At 45.4% G+C, this 27,873-nt stretch overlaps 2 protein-coding genes across 4 annotated transcripts in view; one reads left to right on the forward strand and one right to left on the reverse strand.

Moving 5' to 3' along the window:
• The window catches only part of kidins220a (kinase D-interacting substrate 220a), a 46,360-nt gene extending 23,115 nt beyond the window's left edge, over window positions 1-23,245 (forward strand). Inside the window, exons 24-32 of one of the 3 annotated variants that reach the window (XM_037071407.1) lie at window positions 10,153-10,331; window positions 14,251-14,462; window positions 14,998-15,114; window positions 17,400-17,432; window positions 18,586-18,702; window positions 18,854-18,952; window positions 20,268-20,486; window positions 21,168-21,389; window positions 21,758-23,245. In XM_037071407.1, coding sequence (XP_036927302.1) covers window positions 10,153-10,331; window positions 14,251-14,462; window positions 14,998-15,114; window positions 17,400-17,432; window positions 18,586-18,702; window positions 18,854-18,952; window positions 20,268-20,486; window positions 21,168-21,389; window positions 21,758-22,654 — 2,095 coding nt within the window. In that variant the 3' untranslated portion in view covers window positions 22,655-23,245. The remainder of the gene's footprint in view (window positions 1-10,152; window positions 10,332-14,250; window positions 14,463-14,997; window positions 15,115-17,399; window positions 17,433-18,585; window positions 18,703-18,853; window positions 18,953-20,267; window positions 20,487-21,167; window positions 21,390-21,757) is intronic. The other 2 variants (XM_037071408.1, XM_037071409.1) reach the window with 2 other exon arrangements.
• A 1,253-nt stretch (window positions 23,246-24,498) lies between these two features.
• id2a (inhibitor of DNA binding 2a) lies at window positions 24,499-27,204 on the reverse strand. Its single transcript, XM_037125138.1, has 3 exons — window positions 26,730-27,204; window positions 26,338-26,398; window positions 24,499-25,332 (listed from the first exon to the last, which is right to left on the reverse strand). The coding sequence occupies exons 1-2, from the start codon at window positions 27,081-27,083 to the stop codon at window positions 26,342-26,344; spliced, it is 411 nt and encodes a 136-aa protein (XP_036981033.1). The 5' UTR covers window positions 27,084-27,204; the 3' UTR covers window positions 24,499-25,332; window positions 26,338-26,341.
• Between the last annotated feature and the right edge of the window lie 669 nt (window positions 27,205-27,873).

Genomic DNA, 27,873 nt, shown 5'->3' on the forward strand with positions numbered 1-27,873 from the left:
GCTCACACACACAAAGCGTAGCTAAACTGTTTGTGTCACTAGTTGTGGAGGGATAACTACACATTACACCTCGAGCAGTGAGCCAGCGTCATGGCCTCTCCCTGCACACTGACACAGAGAAAAACAAAACAAGAAGCTTTTTGGACCGAGCCTTGTATTTGTAGCCGTCAAATTAACAACCCTAATTCTGTGTTTCGAACACAGTTTCTTTTTATTTATTTTTTTTATCACAAGCAAATTGAATTTGGAGCCTGCAGCCTTGTGACTATCATTTTCAGCGTTATCATTTCTTTCCTCTCAGTATCGTCTCTTCTCAGGAGTCAGTTGTTCCTTGTTTTAGCTGCCATTAGAGACTTAATGACTCCAGCTAACCTAGCTCTCTCCTGCTTCATGGTTATTGCTCTAAAGCAGCCCAGCCATTTCCGAAAGAGTGTTAATGAGCTTTTGTATTTTTTATTTCCTCGATGTTGTTTAGAGCCATTACGTTACATCGAGCCTTTAGTGGAAGCTCTTCAGTAGAGTGATTTCAAATGAGTGAGCAAGTACAGGTTCTGGGTGTTTCTCAAGGACGCTCTTGTTGGACACATGACTGTTGTTCTCCTCACCTTTGTTGTTGGAAATATACACACCGTTATTATTTTAATTCTGAATTTAGATCCCCATCAGCTTTAATCAGGTGGTTGGTCCTTCTGTTGGCCTGTTTGATGACATTTTGTGATTCAACAACTACAATGTTGTCCCCTTTAATGATGCATGTTAACACGGGGGCACAATATTTAAAAAAATATAATAATAATCATGTGATTATTTTGACAGATATTACTATTGGGATTTTTCCGCCACAGTTTTCTTTTTCACAGAAAACACCATTAAAATCATGATGATATAAAATTTACTGGTGTTGTGCACCAAAGAAACACGCTGTAGTACATCTGGTGAACAAGATTGTGTCTCTGCAACACTACAGTACCTCAGAGTTTTTAAAATATCTCTATGATTTGTGCAGGCCTTAATGTTACAAAATAAATGTGATTTGTTACATAGAGACATGACCATACAGTTTAGTTAGGTTTCCTCAATAGATTAGTTAGTCAGTTAATACCTTACTGATACCTAATATCTTATTTTTGTTATGATTCTGTTGTTTTTGATAATAATTTTAGTCATTTTTCCAAGGAAAATGACAATAAATGTTGGAGTCCCAGCTTCTAAATTGTCGAGATTTGCTCGTTTTCATTGTTATCTATGCAAGTTAGCTGAAGATCTTTGGCTTTTGACTATTGATCAGATGAAAAATGTTGTGTAGATGTCAACTTTCAATCCGCAAAATTATGATGGGTATTGTCCAAAGTTTTCCATTATATAGCAGCTCGTAGTACCTTCAAGGACTCTTCATGCAGTCTGTGATCAGCAGTGATTGTCAGTGTCCCTAATTATTAGTGTTTAATTTTTTGACGGTAGTGATTTGTTTAAAAGCGGTTCTGTGTTTCGGCTGAGGGGTTAACATATTTGTACATAATGATGTATGGGGGTGCGTTCAGTCAGCCCCTCAGAGAGTTTATTCCTGGACACCCAGATCCTGTTTTCAGCTCAAAAAAAAAAAAAAGTGTCACTGGTCCACTGAGCAGGTTCCTGCACTGCTCTGACATCTGGTGCCCTGTCTGTGCCAGGATGCCCCCGCCGCACTCAGGAGTGTGTTTCTGGCGCTGCACCTGAATCTTCTGTTCATTACACACACCCACACATACATACACACAAAACTATTGCATGCCATACACATATAGACACACTCACATGCTCTGCGTGGTGAAATTGAAGCTGTGCACACAATATTTGCCACTTCAAGCATAGTGATCAAACATGTGCATGTGCTACACATTGCAGCACACACAAACACACACACACACACCTAGCTCTCACACCAGTGCAAGAACATATGTCACCCCCAACTCCTCTGAGAATCGGTGTAATTAATCAGACCCTGAGATGCAGGCTGCATTCAGCAAACACACATATGCACACACAGTGCAGGAAGCAGAACACAGCAGATAGACTGTTGTCAGGTAAAATTATGGTGTCTAGTAGTGACTTTAATGTGCCAATATTTGGGTGTAACAAAAATCTCGATGCACTTCATGCTTTTCCTTTTATTTCACAGCTTATAAAGATTCGACTCTTCCTCTCTGCCCTTCATCCTCTCTTCAACCTCATTTTTGTCGTCCTGACCCTGTATTCAAACAATCCTCTTCTCAGTGACGTGACTAGAGCCAGGCACTCTTGGACACTTGAAAACTTTTTTTTTTTTTTCTTCACTAATCGCACTCTGAATGAATATGTAGCCAGGCAATTCAGTCTTAATTAGAGAGACTCTTATCCCAAGTACTGAAACATTAAGATGACGCTCTCCTCTCGTTCAGGATTACTTTAATTGGCACAATTATTGTAATTTGGATGCAATTATGTGACGGGATAAAAGTGCTGTTCCAAAGCTCATGCGGGTGATTCCCTTTATGTGGAATCCTTTAATAAGCTCTTAAATATCTTGCTGCAGAAAAATGGCAAGATCCTATTCTTTTCTTATGATGAATACTTTTGAACTTTTCCTGCCCTCAAATGAAAAGTCTTTATTCTCTGCCACACTGCCTATTGTTCACGAGAATTCCCGTCTCATTCGTAACACTTTCAGTCATCTGGATGCACGGTCGGTAATGCTCAATGTTTTTTTCTCGCTCCCTCTCCTCTGAGGGAGGAGGCTATTGTCCCCATGCTGAATCCCTCCAGGAGGTATTTCAGTGGAAGACGGAGTAAAACTGCCATCGCTCATCGCACTGCCTTTTGCCAAGAGGCTTGGAGATGTGTGTGAATTTGTAAAGGTTGGTGTGAAGCTACCTGTGTCTCAATAGAAATCTGGCTCCTTCACTACGACGCCGTCATTGATTCTTCTACGCGCCAGTGTGCCGACCGACCACCTGACTGACGAGCAGATAAAGACAGACAGAGACAAAAAAGAAAGTATGGTAGGCGTGAGATAAAGATGGCAAAGGGAGAGGGGTTGGTATTTGATAAGGAATGGCATTAAGAGCGGTGAGAAGAATACGAGAGTCCAGTCTCAGGAGGTAAAACGAGGCGAAGGAATCTGTGTGTGAATGGAGGATCAGAGCAGATACCAGCAGGATTACCGCTAGCCGAGTTTGCCACTGGTGGGTCTCGAGTGTATTTAAATCCTCAGGTGGTGCTGCTGCTCCAAGTGAGATAGTCCGAGTGGTGGGTCCACGCAGATTCATGCACATGTCCCCTGGGTTCCCACATGGGGGTTGATACAGTGAAACCCGTCGTCTACTGATTAAATGTGTGCACGTGTGTCGACCCCGCTTGCATTATCGTTCCTCCACCTCTCAGGTGTTTGGAGATGGTGACTCATTGATGAATCAGCCACAGCCAGTCCCACCACCACTCAACCCCTGCTGAGCTGCTCACGATGTAGAAAAACTAAACAAAACACACCACACAAATCCCCACAGGTGAAACAGGAGGAGTTTGGGTGCAAGGTGATTTTTCTGATAGCGTATTCATGTATGAGCAGGCCACGACGTGAGGACGGAGAGAACGTCATGCGGCATTCTTTGTCAGAAAATCCTTAAAGCCCTTTTCATTTCTGCCTGTAAGCCGAGGTTGAGGGATTAGTCTAATTGGTCTGAAACAAGAGAACTGTACTGTTCCCGTTTAGTACAAAGCAGTTATTTCAAAAGCAATGAAACCCTCTACTACACCTCTAACTGGCCTCTGCTCTTCAGGCATGGGCTCGTCCATCAGCGACGAAAGGTTGGATTAACATTTAAACGTGACACTGAGGTGGAAGTAAAGGAGCGGAGGGCAGAGGAGCAGATATCTGCCTGATAGTCTGGTATTTCTGCGGTGTTGCGCATTATTGCTGATCTCTCTCCTGCTCTGCTGGAGCTGCTGGAAGGTGAAGGGGGGGTTTGGATTATAAATAGCAGCGCGAGATTGTGAGAGGTTCGGCGCTGACCTTTAAGTGGACAACGAGATTCGCCCTCAGCCGCTGCAGGAGCCATGGGGCACACACGCACACACGTCCGGCCCTTAACTGACGTTAACATCCTGGCCCTACAAAAGTCAATGGAGGTCAGGGCCTTTTGGGGTGTGTGTACATGTGTGTGGAAATGACACTTACATGGCAAGGAGAGGCGAACCGAAGATTGAGCCAATCCAGCCTATATCCAGATCGATCAGGAGTGTCCTTTTCTTCCCCCATATTTTGTCATAAAGCAGCCTTTAAAGATATCAAATGTAATATTTCTGCATTTAAATGTCTGAAAACGACTAGACCTTTGTTTTGTATAATGTTCAGTTCATTACTAAACATCATTCCAAAAATTTCCAGCTATATTCAAAACCAGAGTGATCAGCAGTTTCATTCAAGGTAGCGCTGTGCATCAGTTGGTCGCCTGTCACTAAAACATCTTGGAGTGAGTCAGAGTGAGGAAGGAAGCGTGCGAACTTGAGGACCATAACATAAATGAAACTTAAAAATATGACCTCTTCCTAGAACTTTCATGAGTCAAGTAGATAGTTTTTTCTTTTAATCGGCAATCGTTGAATGAAGACAACAACTCCAACGATCCCGAGCTACTTACAGTCTTTTGTTTTGTTTCGACTGAGAGACTTCTAGTGGCACAAATTACGTACTTTGTGTTTAATTTGTCACATGTTTCCAGCCACCAGGATTTAGTCATCAGGTTTGTCTGGTTAGGTCTTTTGAAAGGCTTTTCCTATTTAAAAAAAAAAAAAAAAAAAGATCTGTTTTGACTGATTTACTTCATTTTTGTTGTTTTTTGACATTCGCCTATCTCTCACGCATCTCATTTGTGTTGCACACATCCCACACTGTAAAGTTATTTGGATTAGTGGTTCAGCCTGAGAATCCCGGGCTTTATTTGTCACATTCATCACTCACTTTGGATTTTTGCTCCATAACAGACGTATGCCAGATGTATTATCTTCTGCAGAAGAGCACATTTGTCTTCATTTTAGCAGTCCACCACACTTAATTCTGCATCATATGGCCTATCACTTGGCCATTAAGGCTATCAAACAACCACATGTGCTGATATGAACTCCGTGGCGCAATTAGTGTCACAAAGAACAAACTTTGCCATGGCCCAAGGATGCTCCAAGCTCTCCTCTGGAGCGTAAATCACCAGGCTGAGGTTTAGTGTTTTACTATTTGTCAAGAATGAGGCCGTAGTTAATCTGAGTGGAGGGTTCAGTTAAGGTTTTTGGGGTCTGGAACAAGAAGGCTCCGTTTCGGCGCTACACATGAGTTTAATCAACATTTCAGGGAACCACTGAAAGTCCTGAGCACGTCTCAAAGGGAGGCCGTTCTCTCCGAAGCAGCTTGGTTTTTATCAGCCTGGTGTGTTTCCCATTAGCCTGCTTGTCTCTGTGGTTTGCTTTGGGATGCACAGGTCCAGCTTAGTACAAAGGAGTTTCAATTACTGGACTAAACTTTGCCACGAACGTATATGGAAAGCAGGCGCTGCCACAAGTCGTCAGTTGGCACTGCCAAGACGAGGAAGCGAGAAAGAGAGAGTTGGGAGACGGAGACGAGGGCAGAGACAGAGGGTGTCCACAGTACATGAAGCATTTGATTCAAATCAAGGAAATAAGTCTGGATTTTCAGGAGACAAAGAGCGTGGCGTCATCTAAAGTGAAAACATGTTTTTGCTCTCCCCCTCTGCCTTTGGGGTGGTGGAGGCTTTGGCAGCTTCCACCGTAACAATAACCTCTCTCAGCATTGATGCTGCGAGTCCACGCGCCAGCTTGCTGGTCTGTCCGCCTGTCCACTGTTTTCCCAGAGAGGGCCTCGCTGGGTTCATCCACACGCTTGGCAGACACTGTGCCAGCGACTCCAACATGACTCTGACCAGGAGAGGAATGCGCCGGACCCAGGCCTGGTTAACTTCTGCACCCACACACTGTTGGACTGGCCGCACAGCGTCTGACATTGAAACTCTTGAGCTTCTCAAACACAATGTGCACAGGCGTTTGTCTGTTCTGCAGGCATCTCCCTCTGTCTTTGGGCCCCTTTATGGAAATGTTTGGCAGCAAGACCACCTCTTTGTGGTGTGCCTGCGCATGTCATCTGTAAGCACAGAGGGCAGCTGTAAAGCAAAGTGAAGTGGCACATTCATACTTCCACTGCCCAAATAGCAGACGGAAGGGATAGAGAGATGAATTCTGCTCATTCCCGTCAGCTGCAGCGTGTGGGAGGTTGAGAGGAGAAGAAAGGCTACGCTCCAGTCAGCTTTGGGACCTATTAGCATTTGGATAAGCTCAGAAAGCTCCCAGTGGCCACACCACACAGAGAGTGGTTGGGCCTAAGCGCCTGTATTGCTGCAGCTATAAGCTGGGTCCTGTCAATGGACCCATTGTGCAGGAACGGCTGCCGGGATGCCTGACGGCCTTTATCTTGCCCGTCCTCAGTCTGCTTTAAAGTAGCACGCCGGTTTCCTTGGCACTCCAACCCGAGCATCCATCTTGTCATTTGGCAACTGATTGCCGATAAGAATGGCTTTGTTCATTTTGTCTGTCTCGTCTGTTCACTGTGATGATGACTAAGTCTGAAGTGATTTGTGTCAATTGCTTAATGCCAAGGCCAACAACTCATCATTAGTTAACTTCAAAGGGTGCCATTTGAAGTGGTTAAACCTCATTGACAAACTGCTGTTGTCATTTAATGGGTACTATTTGTTCTGTAACACCGTGCAGTTCAGCATGTTGGCCAGAATCACTCTGAGGGATTATCAGCTGTCCGTTCATCAGTATTCCAGTAATTCTGTTGTCCTTTTTGCTTTTCTACCGTTCTCCTTATCAACCATCCACTGATTGGTGCAAAGTGTGAGCTCCACTTCTGCGTCTGGCCAGCCCTTCCTGCAGACATGTCTGAGCAGTCAGCAGGGGAACGCCAGGAATGGACCTCTGACTCTCTCGTTTCTTCTTTCCATCTGTCTGGGTGTAACTCAGTGATGGATGTCCTTGAATTGTTCTTATCACCAGCTCCTGGTTGTCTTTGGAAGACACAGCTGTTTGTGCTCCTGCGTGTTTGCACTGCATGACAGCAGGCCAGAGCAAACATGCAGGTCAGGAAAATAGAGATGCCATTGTTGTCAGGTCGATGTACATGAAAGATGTATTTGTATGTAGCCCTTGTGTCAGATTTCCAAAGGCCAGATGAGTTCCTCTTTTCTTACTGGCAGTTTTGTTAACGGCTCTTTTTGCTATGATAAATGTGTGAAATGAAGAACCGGAAGTTGCAAAAAGTGTCCGATATCACTGCAACTTGATATGTTTGAGTTTGACTTTCGTTGTTATTGTCCATTCTCAGTTTTGGCACAGTGCAACCAAAGTGTGTTATGTTAGATGGTCCTATAAAAAGACTGCAGATTCCTTAGAAAGTCTTCGGAGGGTGTTCTCTATATAGCAAAAGGAAGTGCCCTGTGTGTGTGTGTGTGTGTGTGTGTGTGTGTGTGTGTGTGTGTGTGCGTGCGTGCGTGCGTGCGTGTGCGCGTGTGTGTGTGTATTTGTGCGTGTGTGTGTGAGTCACTGGCTCCTGTTGGTCTGTCTCTGCAGACCCACAAATAAACAGCAGTAAGCCAGCTGGAAATGGGGAAAAGCACAGGCTTCTCTCAGTCTGCATATGGGTTAATACAGTTCATGGGAAAAGGAACCAAACACCCACACGAACTGTGCGTGTACTCGCACACAACATGCTCCACCCTTCATCTGCGCCTTTGAATTTCTCCATCATCACTGCACAGGTGTACGTGCTGGACATGACACTGTCTTTTTTTTTTTTCAATGTTGTTTGAATCGGCACCGGCGCCGTTGCTGTTTATGCGTGTGTGTGTGTGTGTGCAGGTAACATCTGTGCCTTCAGAGGTCCAACTCCTCCTCACGAGCGGAGGTCACATGAGCGAGGTTCATCAGTGTGCCAACATGGAGCTTCCTTGACCTTTTGGGTCTTGTTAAAGGTTCTAATGGAAGAAGGACTGAGAGGGCTTTGTCCACTGGAGCCCAGCTGTGTCTCTGTGTCCTCCCTGCTCACAGTCCATTCCCTCTCCTTTCAGTCTGTGTGTGCCTGTACTGGCAGACGTCGGGTATAGACAGTGGGGTCGGGTGACCCACCTGGGCTGGTCTGTGGGGAAGTGAATCTCTGTAGGAGGATCAAGGGATTAAGGATAGGCGTATGACTGGAGCACGGATGCAAAAATATAGGTTTATATAGATTTTGGCACAGGATGAAAATCAAGCGTTCTAGTGAAACTCTATAACTCCTTAACTCTTAAATGTTAAAATCTTCACTTACTCATTTTTTTTTTACTTCCTATCAAGTCTCTCTAGGACACCTCCATCCCTGCTTTTTTTGCCAGACTTGTACATTTGGTTAGAGACATCCTGTAACCACAAGGTCACAGGTTTGAGCCCTGCAACAGCAGATGTGTCCATCACCAGCCATCTGTCCTGTCAAAATGCCCTTGAACAGAAGACTGGACTCCTACCTGTGCACTCACTGTAAGCAGTCTGGACAGGAATATCAGCTAAAAGCCAAAAATGGAAATGATGTAACCCGTAGCGCAGTTATGCTTCTAAGGTCTTGTTTTTCGTCCACCCATCGCCGAGGTATGAGAACCTCGCTCAAGTGGGCTGACAGGGAGGCATTTCGTCCGGTTTGCTAACTGGATTATCTTTTGCTGATAGTTTGGTTTATTAGCCAACAGTGTGCTGTGTTGAACCTTCGCCAGATGCTGACCTCACCCTGACTTAGCTAGCGTGCTGGAGTGACGGTACTAATCATCCAATCAAGACACAGAAAGGCCAGCCTGTGTTCACTCTAAAAAACAGATCAGGCTCAGGGAAAAACCCAGCTCATCAGCCGGTGTTCTCAGAAGCTCATACCAGTACACAGACTGGGTGATGCACACAGAGGGAGGGCGGGCTGGGCTGGGGTTGAACTGGAAGGAGGGAAGGTTGAGCAGGATGTAGGGAGAGAAAATGATGAAGGGCTCGGATGAGAAATGGAGGCAGAGATGAGAAAAATATCTGCTCCCTGCTGGAGTCTCCTCATTCATCTGATAAGAGCGGCACATTCTGGTGATGAATGGCCGGTGTCAGAAGTCACTCCGAGTTTCATCTTTTCACGTCTGAATGATAGGATTAACGAGATGTACCGATTGCGCCGGCTTGTTGGTGTGTGCTTTACTTGTACCCTCGGCCACATGTTACGCTGTCCTTGATTAAACTGATATCCCTTTTCTTTACCTTGTGCAGACGAAAATTGGATTCCCCATCTCGTAACACTTCAGTATGCATGTTCAGTGTTCATCAGTTCAGAGATGATTTTCACCCTGCTAAACAAGTTTTTTAACTCTTTGTTTATTTCATGTGGTGCAAAAAGTTGTGGTTTTCAACAGAACATAGTGTTTGCCGTTTTTAATCTGCTTTCTTAACGTAATACAATGTTTTTTTCCCGTAGTATAAATAGAAAAAAACTATCACACAGCAACGGAAAAATCTCCAAACATGGTATTTACTTAGAGTCTGTGATAACAAACATCACGTTAACTGTGGCAGCGCATCATGACGTGCTTCCGTCTGCTGCTTGCTAAATTACCCTGATTGTCATCTTCTCAGGTTTCCTCCTCTGCTGAGAAAAGATAACATCCCTCACTCTATCTGTCCTCAAACATCCCCCCTTTCACTATCTTGCCTTCTCTAAATCCAGTTATCTCTCTGCTCTCATGATGATGATGACCGTTGCAGATCTCTTCAATCTTAACAGTACCGCTTGCTATTTCCTCTTTTCTCTTTTGTCAGAATGTGATGCTTTGTGTTTTTCTGCTGTGAAACTAGCAGTCAAAATTTAGCATAAACTGACATGTTGACATATTCGTGTCACATGCCAATTAGACTGCACAGTTTAGTGCGTTGTTATGAGCATTTTCGCCAGTACGGAAGTTCCAACAACCAAGTCTAGTTTCCTTAATTAAATTTTTTTTAAGTAAACCATCATGTTAACCAACACTGCATCAACTCCTGCTAACACCCTCATCTATTTTCCTTTTTCTGCTGAAGAATCTCCAAGAGCATCCCCACCACTAAGGACGTGGAGCCGCTGCTGGAGATCGATGGAGACATCCGCAGCTTTGAGGTCTTCCTCTCCTCCAGGACACCCGTCCTCACTGCCAGAGATGTGGAGATGTTCCTGCCCTGCACCGTCAACCTGGACCCCAAACTCAGGGAGATCATTGCAGGTATTGGATGGGAATTTCTAGGAATCACAATATGATGTGATTCAGAGGGCTTTGATCTTTGCCATCCTTCACCAAAAGTCAAAAAGTAGCCTAGTTTAGAATGTAAACACAATGCACATGTGTACATTTTTTTAGGTCTGACCATCCAGCTGGTTCAGCCATAAGAAACGGACAGCCAGGTTTTAAACAGCATGAAAAGTCTTAGTAAGGTGTTGGGCCGCTTTGAGTTGCCAGAACAGCTTCAGTGCACCTTGGCATGGATTCTTCATGACTCTGGGGCTCTGCTGCCGGGATTAACATTCTTCTTCCAGAAGACATTCCCTCATTTGGTGCTTTGATGATGGTGTTGGACAGTGCTGTCAGACCGTCACATTTTCCCCGTGGCTGTTTAACAGGGTTGAGATCTGGTGACTGTGAAGACCACAGCATTTGAGCACAGTTTATTGTTGACCTTGAAAACAGCAGTTCGATGAAACAAGAACACGAAAACAAGCTCATGAAGCTATCAACCACATCTCATGACTGCACTCGGCGAACAGACTCGCTCAGTTGTCATGGATATGGTTTAGCCGTTTTAGTGACAACAAAACAACAGCTAAACCATCTTCATAACAACAGAGAGATGTGGTCTACAGCCTCACAAACACCAAATAGGTTGGCCACAGCTTATGACCCATTTCTATTCTCATCAAACCAATGAATGACCTGTCTTCAGTATATAAACATGTCTACATAATAGATTTTGTCTGACATTTACATGCAGTTAAAGGGTTCCGGGATGCAACTGTTATGGTAGCATGTGCTCCCAAAAATCTGTCAAGTGGAACTAAACATTTTTATTGGTCGAACTGGTGTCTCGTCAGCATCATGATTTTTTTAAAAAATGTAGCCTTTAAAAATATATGTTTTTTACAAACACCATCCAGGTGTGTAGACAGCCATTGTCGACCGATACACAGATTTTCTATGGATCGTTTTTCAGTGTATAGTAGGATTTAGGATTTATTATTTTGTAATACCCAAATAATATTTGAGTTTGATTTGTTTATTTGAAATGTTCAAACTTCAGCACTCTATGACCTTATTTCAAGGGCCCAAATTGGTGTGAGGGCCGCACCAGCCTTCTCACCTCAACCCCCAGGCATCCCGCCCCCTCTACCTCTGCTGTTCACAGCAGCAGCAGGTGTTGCAAAGCACAGAAGAACCATCCCCTCAACACAGGAGATAATGGAATAAAGTTACCCTTATATGAACCATGTCAAGTGACAATGTTAGTCCATTTGAGAAGTGAGATTATGTACACCTATGTACACCTTATTATTTGCTTCAATAACCACAGTATTGTAACAGTACTGTGTTCGGACTCACGCCACTTTTGGGGACAAACACCACAGTCAAGGCAGCATGTGCATAAAAAATAGGTCTATCTAACCTTCAACACTTCAAAAGTAGCCAAATTATGCGGGAAAACCGCAGACTTGGCAACCCAACTGGCTGTGTCTATTTATAAATAGGGCGGTCCAGCGGTTCTGAAGGGAGGGTGCTCACATGCACTCACGTGCTCGCACAGCCAGAGACTGCTTATCCAAAACAAAAACAGAGAAGCTCGATAACAGTGTGACGTCACTCTCTGTTCAGAATGTCTTCACTCCCTTCTGTCTTAACATAGTAAATAATTGTTTCCTGACATCTAATGAGGCTAAATGTTGCACATCAGACCTTTAAGGTTATCTCAATTTTCTGTTATGTGTGTGTGTGTGTGTGTGTTGTCACTGAAATGAAGAAAAATGTATATCTGCACCTTTATTGTGGTTTACAATGATCTAAATAAAAAATGAACATAAAATGTATTATTGGGTGCGCCAAAATTATGGGCCGGTGCACCTAAATGAAAACGTTAGGTCACACCAGAGCAGCCAGTGTAAAATGTTAGTCTGGAGCCCTTAGTTATAGCCTTGTTTATCTACATTTCGCATTACTGTTCATTTATGCTTCAAAAGTAACCATTGACATGTTTGCCTAAGATCGACTTTCACCAAGTATAGCTCCATAAACTGCAGTTTTACACCGCATAAATCTGATGAGTGTACTAAAACATAGTTTCCTCCTCGCTCAAAAATCTTCACATGCAGCAAAAACAGATAATCAGATGTTACCAAGTATCTTTGCTTCACGTCAAACAGTAAACAACTATTTCCCTCCGGGTTAGCTCGATGATGTAATTGTTCTCAGGCATCATAATATGGAGCATGCGCATACACGTGTGTGTGTTAGTGTGTGTATGAAGGAGAAGGAGGTTAATTGTACAGTTCTGTCTACATGAAAGCGTTTTGTATACAATTACATGGAGAGACAGAGAACTGTCCTCTATGTGACGTGTTGAATTCATTGCCAGCTCATTTGGCAGTGACATTACTCATAACATTGCGGCAGGGTCTGCTCTAAAATCACCCACTGCAGGGGCTCTCAGAAACCCACAGCTTGCTTCTCATTTCTACACAATCAAATGTCGAGCAGGTTTCCACTACAGCCCTGTGGGATCATGGACAATATTTTCATTCGCCGTCACCAATCTGCCCCCAGCGCTGCACCGAATATCACAGTGTGTAGCCGCGATGACGTAATAGAGCACCAGTATTAAACTGTAAGCCAGAGCGGCGCGGTACTTTTGCTACAGTGCGTCAGCGTCCGTTCAGCCTATACAGGAGTGTCAATGACGCCTAGTGTGAAGCTGCTGCATCATAGTGTTATGAGACCACAGAAAACACACACACACAAAGTCTGTTCCATTGAGCCAAGGTTGAGTCATGGAGAGCACAGCTGACCAAGCTCCACAAGCAGACATCCAGTCTGTAAGTCCGGTCCGAAAAGTGTTTAGGTGTGTGTCCACGAAACGTGTTTATTTGCGTGTGCACTCCAAAGTGTGTTGGCGTTTTTCACGTCCACATGTGTCTCCAAGGGATCGGAAGGTGACCAACGCTCCTACCCAGTCATCCCGCTCCCTCCACTCCCTCCGTGGCCACTCGGTACTTGGTGCCCAGTGTCCTGTGGCCAGCCAGTGGGCAGTGCTGTCAGTGATACCCGCCCATGAGCCTGACTCACATCATAAGGCCCCCATTGTGTTCGCAGGCTGGATTGGGTCTCACTCAGCGTGTCATTCAACAGCCACTTGTATAACCAGGAGACATTCTGGTGCCTGCTTCTGTTTCTGCTTCTTACTTTCTTGCCAGCCACACAGAGCCACTCTGTTCTGTCTGCGGGCTTATTTAACTTTAATTTGAGAGGGTTTTTTTAAATTTTTTTTTTTTTACCAAAACTCCCTCCTCCGCTCCGACTCGACTCCTCTCCAATTGATATATGCGAAAACAGTTGTGGCAAAGTACTTACTCTGATTGTGTCTGATGGGTTCACATGGTCCACTTTGTTTGTTTACATGGGTGAATTTATTTGTCAGGGACAGCGAGGGGCTCCATGTGCCAGAGTCATCACGTGGCCGGCATATCATTTGCAAAAGACAGAGTATCAGCGTGCCTGCTGGTTTATGAGCAAACAGACTAATAGAAAATCAAAGTGAGAATGGAATTCACAGTCGAAGGCCGTTGTAATTGTAACATTGCGCCCGTTTTCTCTGCCGCAGTAAGTTGTTGTTGTCTTCTGTTTTGGAGGAGGAGAATATGTTCAGGAACATCTTCTATTCCCTGTAGTGCTTCAAGAATCAAGGATTTTTTGTTCTTGTGTGCGTCAATTGTTTGATATGTATTTTTCTCTGTGGATTCACAGCCGTCTAAACTCTCTTGAGATGATGAAATAAAGCTAAATTATTGATGCGTGGGTGGATCTAAAGGGTCTTTATAGTCATAGCCAAGACATGAGCATCAGTATCACAGATACACACTTGTCCTTTCTTCTCCTCTCTTAGATGTGCGTGCGGCCAGGGAGCAGATGCACATGGGAGGGGTGACCTATCCCACGCTGCCCCTGCAAGAGGCAGCTCCACGTCCCCAGTCGGGTTACGGCCAGCACTCTGCCGCCTGCTCCCCGACGGTCGCCTTTGCCAGGCCCCTGCCTCCTCAGCCTCACAGCGCCTACTTCAGCGGGATGACTGGTCCTCAGCACCCCTTCTACAACCGGGTGAGAGTGGACGGAAATCAGATTATCAGACCTCAACAGAGAGTCCATCAGTTCTTCGTAATGATACAGAAAACTCCGCAATCTACCACATTGTTATTTAGGCTCTTTATTGATTAAGCTGGTCAGTCCGTTGCACATTATCACAATCATGCTCAACAAAAATATGAGCACAGCACTTTTTTACTCCCATTAAAGGAAAAGATCATGCAAAGACATTATTTCTCCCAAATTTTGAGCACTCATTTGTTTAAATCCATCAGTATTCACATTTTTGGTTGTCAACAAGCCATTTCTTGGCATTACATTTAAATGAATGATATAATGAGGACTCTAACTGATTGTGGGAGTAAATCGTGCCAATAACAGGTCTTCTTAGTTACCACATGATCATTGTTTTTTTTTAAATAACCTGCACCTCACTTTTATAAGGAATAACAGGCAAGTCAGCGCTCTTGCTTTTGTGTGTGTGACCTCCCTCATATGATTTTCATTTTATTTTACCTCCTCTCCTCTTCTCCTCATTTTACCCTCATAGCCTTATTTCCCCCATCATGTGTATCACCTGCCACGGCATTACCCCCACCATGCCCCCTCATCCTCGCGCCCCTTCATTAAACCACCTGGTCAACCTAAGGACAACACCAATGGACTTGTAAGTAAAGAAGCTGTGTTGGATCCCATCAGGTCTCGCACTGGATGATTGTAGACGCAGTTATACTGCCTGTAGTCGTATTTAAATGATGCAACAACACTGATTGTGTGGTTGAAGTGATTGAAAGTTATAAAAGTGGATATTACTTTTATTATTAGTGCTGCTGATAAATATAATTAAACTTTAATTATTGGGCTCATGATATAGTCCTGTTAATAACTCAGGGTTTAATATGTTATCAGGTCCATTGTGTCAAAGTCTGTCTTGCATGCCTCCCCCCCCCCCCCCCCCAAGTCTCCCTTTTACTTAATGTGATGTCATATGTTAAACATTTTACCTCCTGATGATTTTAACATCACTCTGTTCTCACTGCCCAACATCTGTCCAGCTGCTGACGCTGGTTGTTCTCAGTTTCTCTGCCCAAACCCAGAGAAAAACAGCGTCAGCTTAGCCCATGAATCGAGTGGTAAAGAACACAAGCCTTTCTCACTACACAACCCTTGTCTCTATTCTTTGCCCACGTCAGGATGTTATTGCAGAGGACAGCAGAGAGGGCCTCGCCTCCTGTCCCTCTGAACCCACCATGGTAACATTTAGTTACAGCTGTGGAGCGCTAGGGATATGCAAATAAGCAACTAGTCCTTCATTATCTGCCTGTTGACCTGATGCTTAAACCTCATATGTTATTTCTTGTGTTGCATGTGTAAAATGCACGCCTACTGTATATGTTTGACAGACTATTAATTTTGTGGTTGTAGGCGAGAAAGACAAATATAGATTGTCACACTCGCTGCAGAATGCTTACAGTAAATACTGTTACTGCATCCGGTGTGACGTCTAACCATCACAAGGTGTATTTGTCACAAACATCAGCTTAGATATTTAAATGTAACATGCTAAATGACAGGAGCAGTTCCTATTCTCTCATAAGTGGACATAAAAGTATTTTTTAACTCCACTTTCGGGATTGCCTGGAGTTGCTTTGACAAGAATTGAATCTCTCCACGCAGATATTCATACATTTTTAGCGAAAAAGCCGCCACCATTAGAACAATTTGAAGATAACACTACTCAGGAGGTTTCTGCTCCACAAAGCCACTTATCAGGGCACTGCCAGCACACATTTAAAGGAGCTGAATGAAAGATTTGAATGTAGATTACTGTGAAATGTTCCCTCGCTTCTCCGTCTGTATTTTCCTTTCTTCAGCCTCTCACTTCGATCTACCTCCTTTTCTTTAAGCCCTCGCCGCTTTTTTAAACATTTTAACACCCTTTTATGTTCCTTATATCCTCTCTTGCGCTTTTGTTTCGATTCCTCCCAAGTATAAATGTTCTCAGTTTCATCCCATTCTGGCTCTTCTCTGTACATTAGCCCATCTTATCCCATTTATGGTTCACACTTGATCTCTTTGTGCAGCGTTCACATGCGCCTGTATTTTCTGCAAATCTGTGAATGTGGACGTGTGCGCGCGCTCGCTTGTTTTGTGTGAGTCTTTAGGATGTGTAAGCACGCCTAGCCCAGTGTAATTGCTTAGCTGATATAAGTGCGAGTATGGATTCCTCGGGCTGCCGGGATTATCATCAGAGCAACTGTTGGGGCTGGCGACACACACACACACACATACACACATGCACACACGCTGACAATGAGCCCAGCGCTGGTAGAGCTTATCTCCTTACCAAGACGCTTCCTCCCTCGCAGAGCTCTGTTTCCTCTTTCCCATCCTTCTGCCCAGCCCTGAGCTCAGCCCAGCTGTAATTACAGTCTTATCACACACACACACTGGGAGGGTTCACACAAACACACGCAGACATTGACGCTTTCTCACTCGCGTTCTTAGAATACACGCTCTGCAGGCTGAATCAAGGAGTCGTATTCGCGGCCTTCCCCGAATCGGAACTTCTGCTTTCTCTGCGCGGAGTGTGAGATGTCTCATTCTCTTACCGCGTCTTTCCATCTCTGTCCTGTCTGCGAAGATTATGACTGTAAAAGTGTGCTGACTCCAGCGAAAAAACAAAAAATCTCCTTGTGTAATAATTCTGCCTCCAATAGCCTCTTCTTCTCCAGTCTGATGGGCTTCTGCTGTAAAGGAGTCTTCTTCCTCCCCTGCTTCGAGACGGATAAACGTCTGTCTGCTCTGTTGTCAATGTTTGAGTGTCTTCCTGCTTGTCTGTCCCTCTTCTGTTTTCACAGGAACAGTCCCGGCTCCATGACGTTACCCGTGTCTGTGTGTATTTTGTCTGACTTATCTGTCCGTCTGCTTCTTTTTGTCTCCTTTATCAAGAATTTAAAGTCGCTGCCTTACAAATTAAAACAGGTACACTTTTGGTTTCATGCCTACTTTCATTCTCGGCATCCAACCCCTTTTACTCCATCTTCCCACGTATTTCTACCTCATCTCTAACGCACTGGGTTCGACTCTACCAAGCATGCTGTAGAAGGAGATAATGTAGACTCATCACTTAGAAGTCAGTGCAACAACTTCACGTCCAGTAGTAGTTCAGTAGATTCACTAACATAGCTTCATTTTAGACTAAAGCCTCTGCTGTGTGGACATGGAGAGCAGCTAAAGTCCCCGAGTTGCCAGTCTTCATCCTCGTGCCCACCACTACAGGAAGTTGGCACCTACTATTGTGCGCTGTATTGTATGAGCTGCTTGTGTTTTTGTGTTTAACAAGCACTCACAGTCCAACTAAGCTCTGCTCTTGTCTCCCTCGAAACCAGAAACAAAGCCGCGGGGCTTAGTCTGAAGCCACGTCTTAATAGTGTTAATAGCCCGAGAGAGAGAGAGAGAGCGCAGAGATGGCGAGGAAGGGCTGGAGGAAGGAGGAGGAAGAGATAGCGGACAGAGAGCGATGGAAAAGAGAGTCAGCGCGGGAGGCTTAGAGGGAAAGAATGTGAGAGGAAGGAAGGAAGGAAGGATGGGAGGAAAGGAAGGAGGGAGAGGGGCGAGCGAAGAAACGGAGGGGGGGAGGGTGGAGTAGGTTTGTTCAGTTTTTGTGCCAGCGGGCGGCTGCGTGTGAGGCCTTTCGACAGCATCAATTGGCCACTGGCATTAGTCACATCAGGCCTCGGAGCTGCTTCAGTGTGGCTCAACTCGACGCAGACTTACAGGCTCCATCCCCTAAGTGTCGCGCACACACTTATGTATACACAGAGAAAAAGAATAAGAGCAGGTAACAGTGTATTTGGATTGGTTGGCAGCTTTGTTTACTTTTACACTTACACTGTGTGACTGATGGAGAGAATTACTGTGTGGGATTGTGGTTTTGCACCTCTGTGCGCCTCACAGTAACAAGCCTGCGCGTCTCTTTGCCGGGAACCGTTGCTCGTTTTGCCCTAATCAACATGTTCGGAGTGATGAGATGGTCTAACAGAGTGCGAGTGTGCCCTGGTAACCCTAACTCACAAAAACACTCTGGACTAGGTGCTCATATTCTAACATTATGTGTGTGTAAATGTGTGTGTAGGTCCCTCCTGCGGTCCTGCTCAGCTCCATGAACACAGATGCGGTGTGTGAGCGCGTCAAACAGATAGATGGAATCGACTACAGCATGCTGCCACAGTACACCTCCACCATCAAGAAGGTGTGTTTGAGCATGACGTTCAGAATTTGATCTTTGTTTTACCTGTGCGGGTTATTTTCTTCATGCAGATACCTCGTGGCCCCTACCTGTTTGTTAGAATTATTCTTTTGGGCCTGAACGGACCAGTCAGTGTCTTCGCTCTACGTTGCAGGCAAACATAAATGGTCGAGTGCTGTCGCAGTGCAACCTGGAGGAGCTGAAGAAAGAGATGGAGATGAACTTTGGCGACTGGCAGCTCTTCAGAGGAATGGTGGGACTAAATTTATCTTGTGGACAGGATTATAACTAATAATTAGTTTAATTATCGGTCAATCTAGAAATTATTTTCACAATTAACCCATTAACCTGTCAAGACCCAGGACACCCATAAATTGCTTTCTAAAACCTAAGGCATTGTTTGAAAAACTCTCCTAAGACCTGAAGGTTTTCGAAACTTGGAGAAAAGCAAAAAAATGAAGAGCTTAAGACTTTGGCTTTGATCTGAAATTGTTGCCCTTGCTCTAATACTCATTAAAAACTTCAAATTGCTTCATGTGTCAAGCCAACTGTCCAAAAATCCAAATTTTCTTCATTTACTATCATGAATAAGACCTTGCATAGGAAAAGTAGCCAGTCTTTAGATTTAAAAAGCCGGAACCTTCTAATGTTTGACCTTTTATTAGGAGAATGACAGTCTGTTAATAGTTAACTACTACTTTCTTTCAATCAGCAAATCGAAAATTGATAAATTGCTGCAGCTCTGTTTATGGAGCATCTTTACTTGCCTCCCAGCCTGGTTTAATATTGTTGGCATCATACACGTAACATATAATTTTAGGATCAGAATGGAAGAAGATTTTTCCTCTAAAGAAGTGATCAGTCAGCAGACATAAATGATTAAGAGACATCGTTGCAACAATAACAACAAGTCTGTAAAGTTCTGTAATAGATTTAACATCACATTCTCCTCACTCTGTGATACTCTGCAGACATTTAGCCCTGCCAGCACCCTCCCGTTGATATCTTTCATCTCTTGTTTATTCCAAAAAGAAGCAAGACAGCATTTCATAATACGACATCTTGTGCCGCAGCTGAGATATTGGGATGGAGATTTTATAATCCGTATTACGAGAAGGGTGAGAGTCAGTCAGCCAGGAGTCCAGCAGGCTGAGCTGGGGCTGAAATCACTAACACATGTAGCCGGCTCCACTTCATCAGATGTCAGTCTGTGCTCTTAATACCGAACCAGAGCCCTGGATTGGTCGTGTTTTACAGGAGATCCAATGCAGGAGCAGCAGGAAAGAGCAGTGGCCTTAAAGCTCCCTGTACTAACCAGCGATGTGTTGCCAGAGTGCAGCCAGTACAGACATCTGGTTCAAGATGGCTGACTGATATTTGGATGAAGAGAGGTTATTGTTGGTAGGAGTGGACAGCTGAATTGCTCCACTTAAGAAACAGCTCACCCTCACAAGCACGTTTCTGTTGCTGCTGTCGAGCTCGTTTTGTTTGTCACGTGCCTCAAAAGACACGTTTCCTTTAAACAAACGTCAAAACCACTGCTGAAATATCGTGGCGTCTTTCCCCAGGTGATGGAACAGCGTCATGCCGAAAGCCAGGCTCTGATTCAGGATGAATCCCGAGCTGCCAGCGAGCAGGGCAGCAGCGTGCACCACGGGGAGCCCAGCAGACTCTCAGGGGGAGCCCAGCATGAAGCGGCGGCCTTTAGCCTCAACCTCAGCTTCGAGGAGCTGAGCGGAGCGGGGCTGGAGGAGCCTCAGAGACACAGCAACAACTCACAGTGGCCGGTCAGTCTTCCTCTTAACGGCTCAGTGTAAATATACCGCAGGGGTTCGTATCACACTCACCCATATACACATGCAAAGTTAGCGTACGCATACTTGTGAGCGTGTAACACTCACAAATAGGACTGCAAAGTCGCACACCCAGAACTGTTGCATGGCCACAAGTCCTCTGCAGCTGAGACAGCGTGTTGGTGACCGCCGTGGTTGCACATTGATGTGGTTTTTGAGTGGAAAAGAGCACAGCATAGGAAGCTTATGGTATGAACACAGCAGAAATAGAAATGCACACACGCATGCACACAACACACTGCAGTGCACCGAAAGGTGTCAAGGGGCCCCCGTTTGTTATTTTCACCTTCCCTACTCCCAATTTGCAAAATCTCTGAGACACGAGCAAACACTCACACGTAGACAGCTGGCTCTGCTGCTATTTTATATGATCTCACTTTGTGATCTTTTTCAAATTCAAATCATCCGACACTGAAAACACACCACGGCGTTCGTTTGCCACCCCGCCTGCTGTCTCTGCCAGTAACTTTATCACTGTATCCAATTCTCACATTCTGATTATTTCATCGGTTACTAATGTAATTATAGCATTTTTAGGCACTGTTGTAAGCGCCACGTTTTTATATTTATTTTATTTATAACTTAAATATGTTGCTCGACAAACTACTTCCTCAGGTGGCAAATCACCGCACCGCAAGCATGTCCAGCCTCAACTCTCAGGATTCTACCAATGACATCGGCAAGCTGACAGACAAGCAGCAGGCTGAGTACCGTGATGCCTACAGGGAGTACATCGCTCAGATGGCCCAGCTGGAGATGTCCGGCGGTGGGGGAGAGAGGCCCGTGCAGCCCCACCCTGGACAATTCCTCCAGGCTGCCAGCTCAGAGGACAAAGGGGTGGGTGGACAGTCACAAGTACACTGTTGAGTTTCTGTCACCACATCACTGACAGTATGAAATACCTCTTCGTAACTGTTGTCGCAAACTTGTGTGGACGTAGTTTCTGAGTTTATGTCATGTTGTTCCTAAACTTGTGGTTTTTTTAAATTCATTTCTCTGGCCTGTGCAACAGCAACAATCTTATTCTGGGCTGGGAAAAAGGAGATCACTGCTTCTCGTGTTTCCTAATTATTAGCTTATACGCTTTGTTTCTCTTGGCACATAGAGACAGACTGGAATCTCCTCTTCAGAGGCCTCTCAGCCAATAACACAGGATACTGTATATTTTCCTGTTCTTCTCATTGAAACCTCTTCCCTCTCCTCAGGCCAAGGAAGGAGCTGACCAAGACAGCCGCAAGTCCTTCACCAAGAGAGGCTCCAAGGCTGCTGATGCACCAGACTTCCCCTCAGGGACCGATGCCCAGCTCCTAGACCCCATCAGCGAGGAGGATGAGAAGCTGGACCACAGCTCATCCTCCAGGACTCCAGGCACCAGGAAGAAGGGAGCCGGGGCATTATACCACAAGCTGCCCAACGATGACGACTCCAGCCCAGAAGAAGCCGAGACCACCACACCTCTTCTCCACCGAGAGGCTGCCGCTCTGTCCTCCTACAGAGGCTCCCAGCCTACTGGCCCGCTGATCAAGCCTGGCTTCCTCGCCGAAATCGCCCTGGATAAGAAGGACTCGTCCGACTCAGGGATGCGCTCCAGCGACAGCTCCTCGGACCGCTCCCTGGAGGAGGCCGAAGGGGACGCTGACGGAGAGAGGGGAGCGGTGAAGTCCAGCCTGATCGAGCTCGAGCTGGAGGGCCTGGTGAAGAAGAGAGGCCTCCTGCCCAGCAGCCTGAGCGGCCTGCAGGACGCCACCATGGCCCGCATGTCCATCTGCTCCGAGGCTCCGTCCGAGGCCAGCCTCATGGCCAGCAGTCCGGACGAGGGGTGGCCGTCCGGCAACCTCAACCGCACAGATAGCAACTCCACACTCAACAACAACACGAACGACACCACCTCCAACAACACCAACACCAACAACAGCCGCCAGCAGCTGGCTAACATCACAGGCACAGAGTCCACCACCTCCTCCTCCAGCGTCGACGGCTCGCCAGCTGTCATCATCGTGCCCGGCAGCAGCGGCAGCACCGCCAACACCACGGCTGCCACCATCCACAACCAGAACCTGCGCACCATCAGCCTGGGAGATGAGAGGGAGAGCGTCCTCTGAGAAGCTGCCCGTTACTCAGAGAAGGGTCACGTAGACTGTCGTTCTTGATGTTGACCATGTTTTGACTTGAGTAGAGTAGATTGTGAGTAGACTGTGTTCAGCTGTTAGAAAGTGTTGCTGTGAATCACAAGTACTGAGTTTGAAAGCTTTAATTAGCTGGTTCGTTAGAATAAAAATCACCAACTCAACACAACATTCCTGATTCGATTAGGAATGAAGTCGCTGTTACAAAGCCTCTTACAGCCTCTTTGGTGCTGTGGTGAAAATGGCGTGTTTAGTGATGAAATGTTACATGTCGACGAAAATGAAAAGATTAAATGTACCCTTGATTAAAAAAAAAAGAAAACGCTCAGAGTTACTGAGGTTTTTTGTCTGTGAAGTGTTTGGTGCTGTGCTGTTTGATGGTTAGAACGTTTAAGAACATAGACGGAGATGTAGACGATGTGTTTTTGACTGTTTCTGTGTTTCATGCACTAGTCTCCAACGTGATCATTGCGGTTTGTTTGTTTTTTTTTTGTTTTCCACAGGTCTTTTGTGGAAATGGTGTTTTGTGAACCAATAAACATTTTTCTGCTCTGCGGACCCTCGAAACGAATCTCGTGTTTCTCTCTTTTGCACTTGGATTTGTCTTGTAAATAAACCAGAATATTTAATCGGAGAGTCATCCCCTCAGTCTCTAATGCAGCCTGTGGTGGGAAAAAGAGAGTCGCCGACAGGATTTGTTTTGTCCGATAGATGGCGCACTCTCCATACAAACGCGTGCTGCTGTCACTGTGGCTGTCAGTGGTTTTAAACTGCTGAGGGGAACAACTTCAGCTCTGACACTCATGTGAGGGTTTGAGGTAGAAATGGACTCAGAGTTTTGCTTACAAGGATTCCATAAAGTGGTGTAGGGCGGTAGAATCATCAAATGTGTCTCCATAGCATAGAAATTTTGAGTGTCATGAAGAAGATGATTGACAGCAGGGTTTTCACTACATGATACCAACTATGTGACCCAGTAGCTCAAGTGTAACCCCACAATCAAATAACACCACCTTTACAGGGCTGTACGTTCTGTCTAATAATAAAATAACAATTAAAGGCATTTGAGAGCAGTGAACTAGTGGCTGAATTATCCAACCACCGCCCTGCTGTCACTGCTTCATTTCATCTGGCTGGCGAAGACAAACATCGGACACCAGCGTGAATCTGCTCCGTCACACGATAGGATCATTTCTGAAGTGCAAATAAAAAGGTGCACTTTAAGAATAATAGGATGCGACACAACCCCAACAAAGTGACGGAAATAAAAAGAGAAATAAAGAAAAGGTGAGGTGATGATCAGTAACGCATAGCCGGCCCAGTTTCACCTAAAAAAAAATAAATAAAAAGTTACATTTCCATAATTGCCTACTTTTGTTCTAAAAACAGCCTACAGCCCCGCTGCTTTAATGGCTCAGGCTGTCACGCTGAACCATTTAATCCTATTTACTTTACATAGCATGTGAGAAAAAGTGAAAGTGCGCCCTAAATACGCCCCCCCTCTCTCTTTTTCCTACGTAACCGTGCGCCTCCGGGTCGTGTTTCGCCTCTGGGAGGTGTTGACGCTGTGTTTCGGATCATTATAGGTCACACAGGGCAGGTCTGATAAGGACACTTTGTTGTAGGATTTGTTTTTCTGAAGTGCGTCAGATGTTCAGTGTGTACACACGGCGCTGTCGCGTCCAGACGCACAGCTGGGGGAACTGGTTTTACGCGCTGGTTTGGGGAAAAAAACCCAAAACAAAACACTTGAGTTTCTCACCGTTTCCACCATCCTCACCCTCCCTGCCTCCCTCCCCCAAAATGAAACATGTTCCAACTTGCGTTTTTGATTTATTTTTGTATAAAAAAGGTACAATTTACATTACTTTTATAAAAAGTTTCAGCATAATTAAGTACAACATTACACTTTTGCAGAAGTTTCAAATTCCTGCAACTATACAAGATAAACTCCCGATAAGAGTTCACACGGTTCATTCTTTCATTTTAACTTCTTTTCTTCTTTTTTCTTCTCTTTTTTTCTCTCCTTTAAACAACGTCCAGTCCTTCATGTGCCAACAATTCTGACAAGACAAGACTAAACTTTTTACAGTAACTAAACCAAGTTGTCTTTTTCTATTCACGTTCCCACCTCCGCAAAAAAAGCGAAGACTTCAACAAGGAGGAGAGGGGGGGACAAGAGGGGAGGAGGGATAGAGAGAGAGAGAGGGGGGGGGGGGGGGGTAGGTTGAAATAATCCTTGTGACAATAATCTCGTTTTTCCTCCCACTGTCGGGAATATAAAAAGCGCCTTCCGTTTTCCAGAAAGGACCCACAAATAATTAAAAAAAAAATAGTCTTAAGTTAAATAATAATGAAAGTGTCCAAACAGAAAACACATCACATAAGATTGTCCCATAATAAGCAAAAGTCTCTTGATTTTCAGCGTCAGAAGAAAAAAACAAAAAAAAAGAAAAAAAAAAAAAGAGAAAAAAAAAATCCAGGCCTGGAGGACAGAGGGTTGGAGTTGGAGAGGAGGGGGAAAGTCCTGCTCCCCAGGTCCTGCGAGTGTGTGTGAGTGCGCGTGTGTGTTTTCTGTGTGTGTGTGTGTGTGTGTGTGTGTGTGTGTGTGTGTGTGTGTGTGTGTGTGTGTGTTTTGCGTCTTGACCAAACACCTGCAAAAGATTGAGAAAGAGAGGCGTGTTTAGAAAATGCAAACAGGGCAGAGATCCGGACAGACTGGCGCCAGGGAGGAAGCCGCAGTTTTTAACATTTAACCAAACACTCCCAATACTAAGCAAACCCTGCGCTCCAGATGTACACACACACACACACACACACACAGGGAGAGAGAGAGAGAGAGAGAGAGAAGAGAGAGAGAGACACACACACACACACACACTCTCTCTCTCTCTCTCTCTCTCCCCCTCTCTCTCACACACACACACACACACACACTTTTCGCACAACTTCAGCCTACAATCTGGGGAAGAATCAGCGTAATTGCCGCTCAGCTGGCGCCTACCCACTTCTTGTACCAATTATGTGCAGACATCGTAGTAGCAGTAATCCAAACAGCCATTATTTTCCTGTTGCAGATGCTCTTCATTATAGACACAAGAGGGTATAATACAACCCTGACGACTGCTACTTATATACAGTAAAAAAGAAAAAAAAGCCCCACGCAGCCTGGGAGCGAACATCTTCCATTATTTTTATTTTCATTTTTTTAATATCCAGCAGCGAGATGAGAATTATTGGAACCATCGGGGCCACCTTACTGACACACTCGCGTCCTAACGCAGCCCGTGGTGCTCATTCTTTTTTTTTTTAAAGGGCTGACAGAGAATTAAAAAAAAAAAATTAAAAAATCTAATGGGATCAAATTTTGGATTAAAACCTGCCCGCGCCCTCGTCATATCCGACGCCCCGGCGCTGCAGCGCATTCTCATGCAAAAAAAAAAAAAAGAAAAGAAAAAAGAAAGAAAAAAAGAAAAAACATATTGGGAGCGTTACGGCGACGCGAGACGAGGAAGCACATTAGCGAGCGAACAAATGGGATTGGTGAATGGTAATTCTAGCTCCCATTCTGCTCCGGCAGACTGGGAGACAGGCTGTAAAGCAGGAGCCTGAGAGCCCTGGACAGAATGCAGCAGCAGACATGAGGACAGCCTACTTACCGCTTTAACGATGCAGAGTCCGGCTGTCATCTGTCATCAGCTCTGATGGCAACTCCGGGGACTGAAAACAAACAAACAAACAGACCCAATGTTAATTCTTTACGCATCGAGGTGTCGGCCGGTTTGAATACAGCGTTATGTAGGTCGGATATCTTCCTCCTCTCTTGCTGTACAAAGACAGAGAGAGTGAGAGAGAGAGAGAGAAAAAAAACATGCCATTTTCTTTTTCTTTTTTCCCCCCCTTCCCCTCTCCAACAAGCCATTTTGTGCGAGTTACGCATAGGCTACAAAAGGCGCACCGGCTATGCGCACAAATAAAAAAAAAGAAAGAAAAAAGGAATCCAGCACACGACCGGGCGATCGCCTGGCTTGTTTAGCTACGGTGTAATTACCTGTAATGACAAGATGCTGATATCTGTGTTGAGGGTGGTCAGAGGGGTCCTGGACGGAGCCTGCCCCGGCCGCGCAGGGTGATGCAGGCTGGTTATTGCGACGCTGGAGTCCAGCGCGATCTGCAGGTCCAAAATGTAGTCGATTACATGCTGCAGGATTTCCATCTTGCTGACGTTCTTGTTCTGGGGGATGCTGGGCACCAGCTCCTTCAGCTTGGAGTAGCAGTCGTTCATGTTGTACAGCAGGCTGAGCGGGTCATCCACCGGGGTCTTGCTCCGAGAGATTCCCAAGGAGTGCTCTGATAAATTCGCGTTGTTTTTCCGGAAGGACCGCACGGGGCTTATTGCTTTCATTTTTTTTTTTCTGTCTGTGTTTGAGTTAGGCGAGAGGGTTAGTGTGTGTCGGTATCTTGCTTCTCTTAAGTCCTGTTCCTGCCAGACGATCAGCGATCAGACTGGATTACCAAGCTGTCAGTGTGGTTTATATAGGCAGCAGGCTGGGCATGCGACACAGACGGGTCCGACGCTCTCATTGGCCAGGGTCAGCCTGTCGGTCAACGCCTTCGCACTCTCCCATTGGCTCGTCCCGCTCAGATCCCTCCCCTCTCCATCGCGTTACCAGTGGCAACGCATGTTGGAGGCGGGGCGCAGAGGGCGCTTCAGCAGCTCCGGTGGGCAATTTGGAAAATTAAGCCCTTACCTGTTTCTGATCAAGAAAATTAATGATTCGCATGGCTGTCAATTGACTATGGAAAAAAGAAAGTGTGAGCAGGCGCCAGCACCTTTGCCTGCACGATTTAAATCTGATGCAGTAGTTTTGTCATGAGAAACAAAGCAGGAAACGTGTGTTTAAACATTAAAAACAAGCCCCAGTCAAAATAGAGGAAACCGTTGCGGGTCTCTGTGTCTGATAACTAATCTCACAGACTAAACACGCACACATTGTCAGCCATCACTCATTCCTCCAGTTGTCATGTGCCGGTTTGTGGAGGTGTGGAGCTGTGATGAGAGGTGCCAGATCAGGCGCGCCTGATGATTCCTAATTCACTCCAGCCCGGGCCGGTGTGAGGGCAACTTTTGTGTCTGACTGAGGGAGAAATGTTTGAAGTTGCTTCCGCCAGGAACATGGTCACACCAGCCACAA

Source organism: Acanthopagrus latus, chromosome 16 (genome assembly GCF_904848185.1).
Source record: "Acanthopagrus latus isolate v.2019 chromosome 16, fAcaLat1.1, whole genome shotgun sequence".
Taxonomy (NCBI): Eukaryota; Metazoa; Chordata; class Actinopteri; order Spariformes; family Sparidae; genus Acanthopagrus; species Acanthopagrus latus.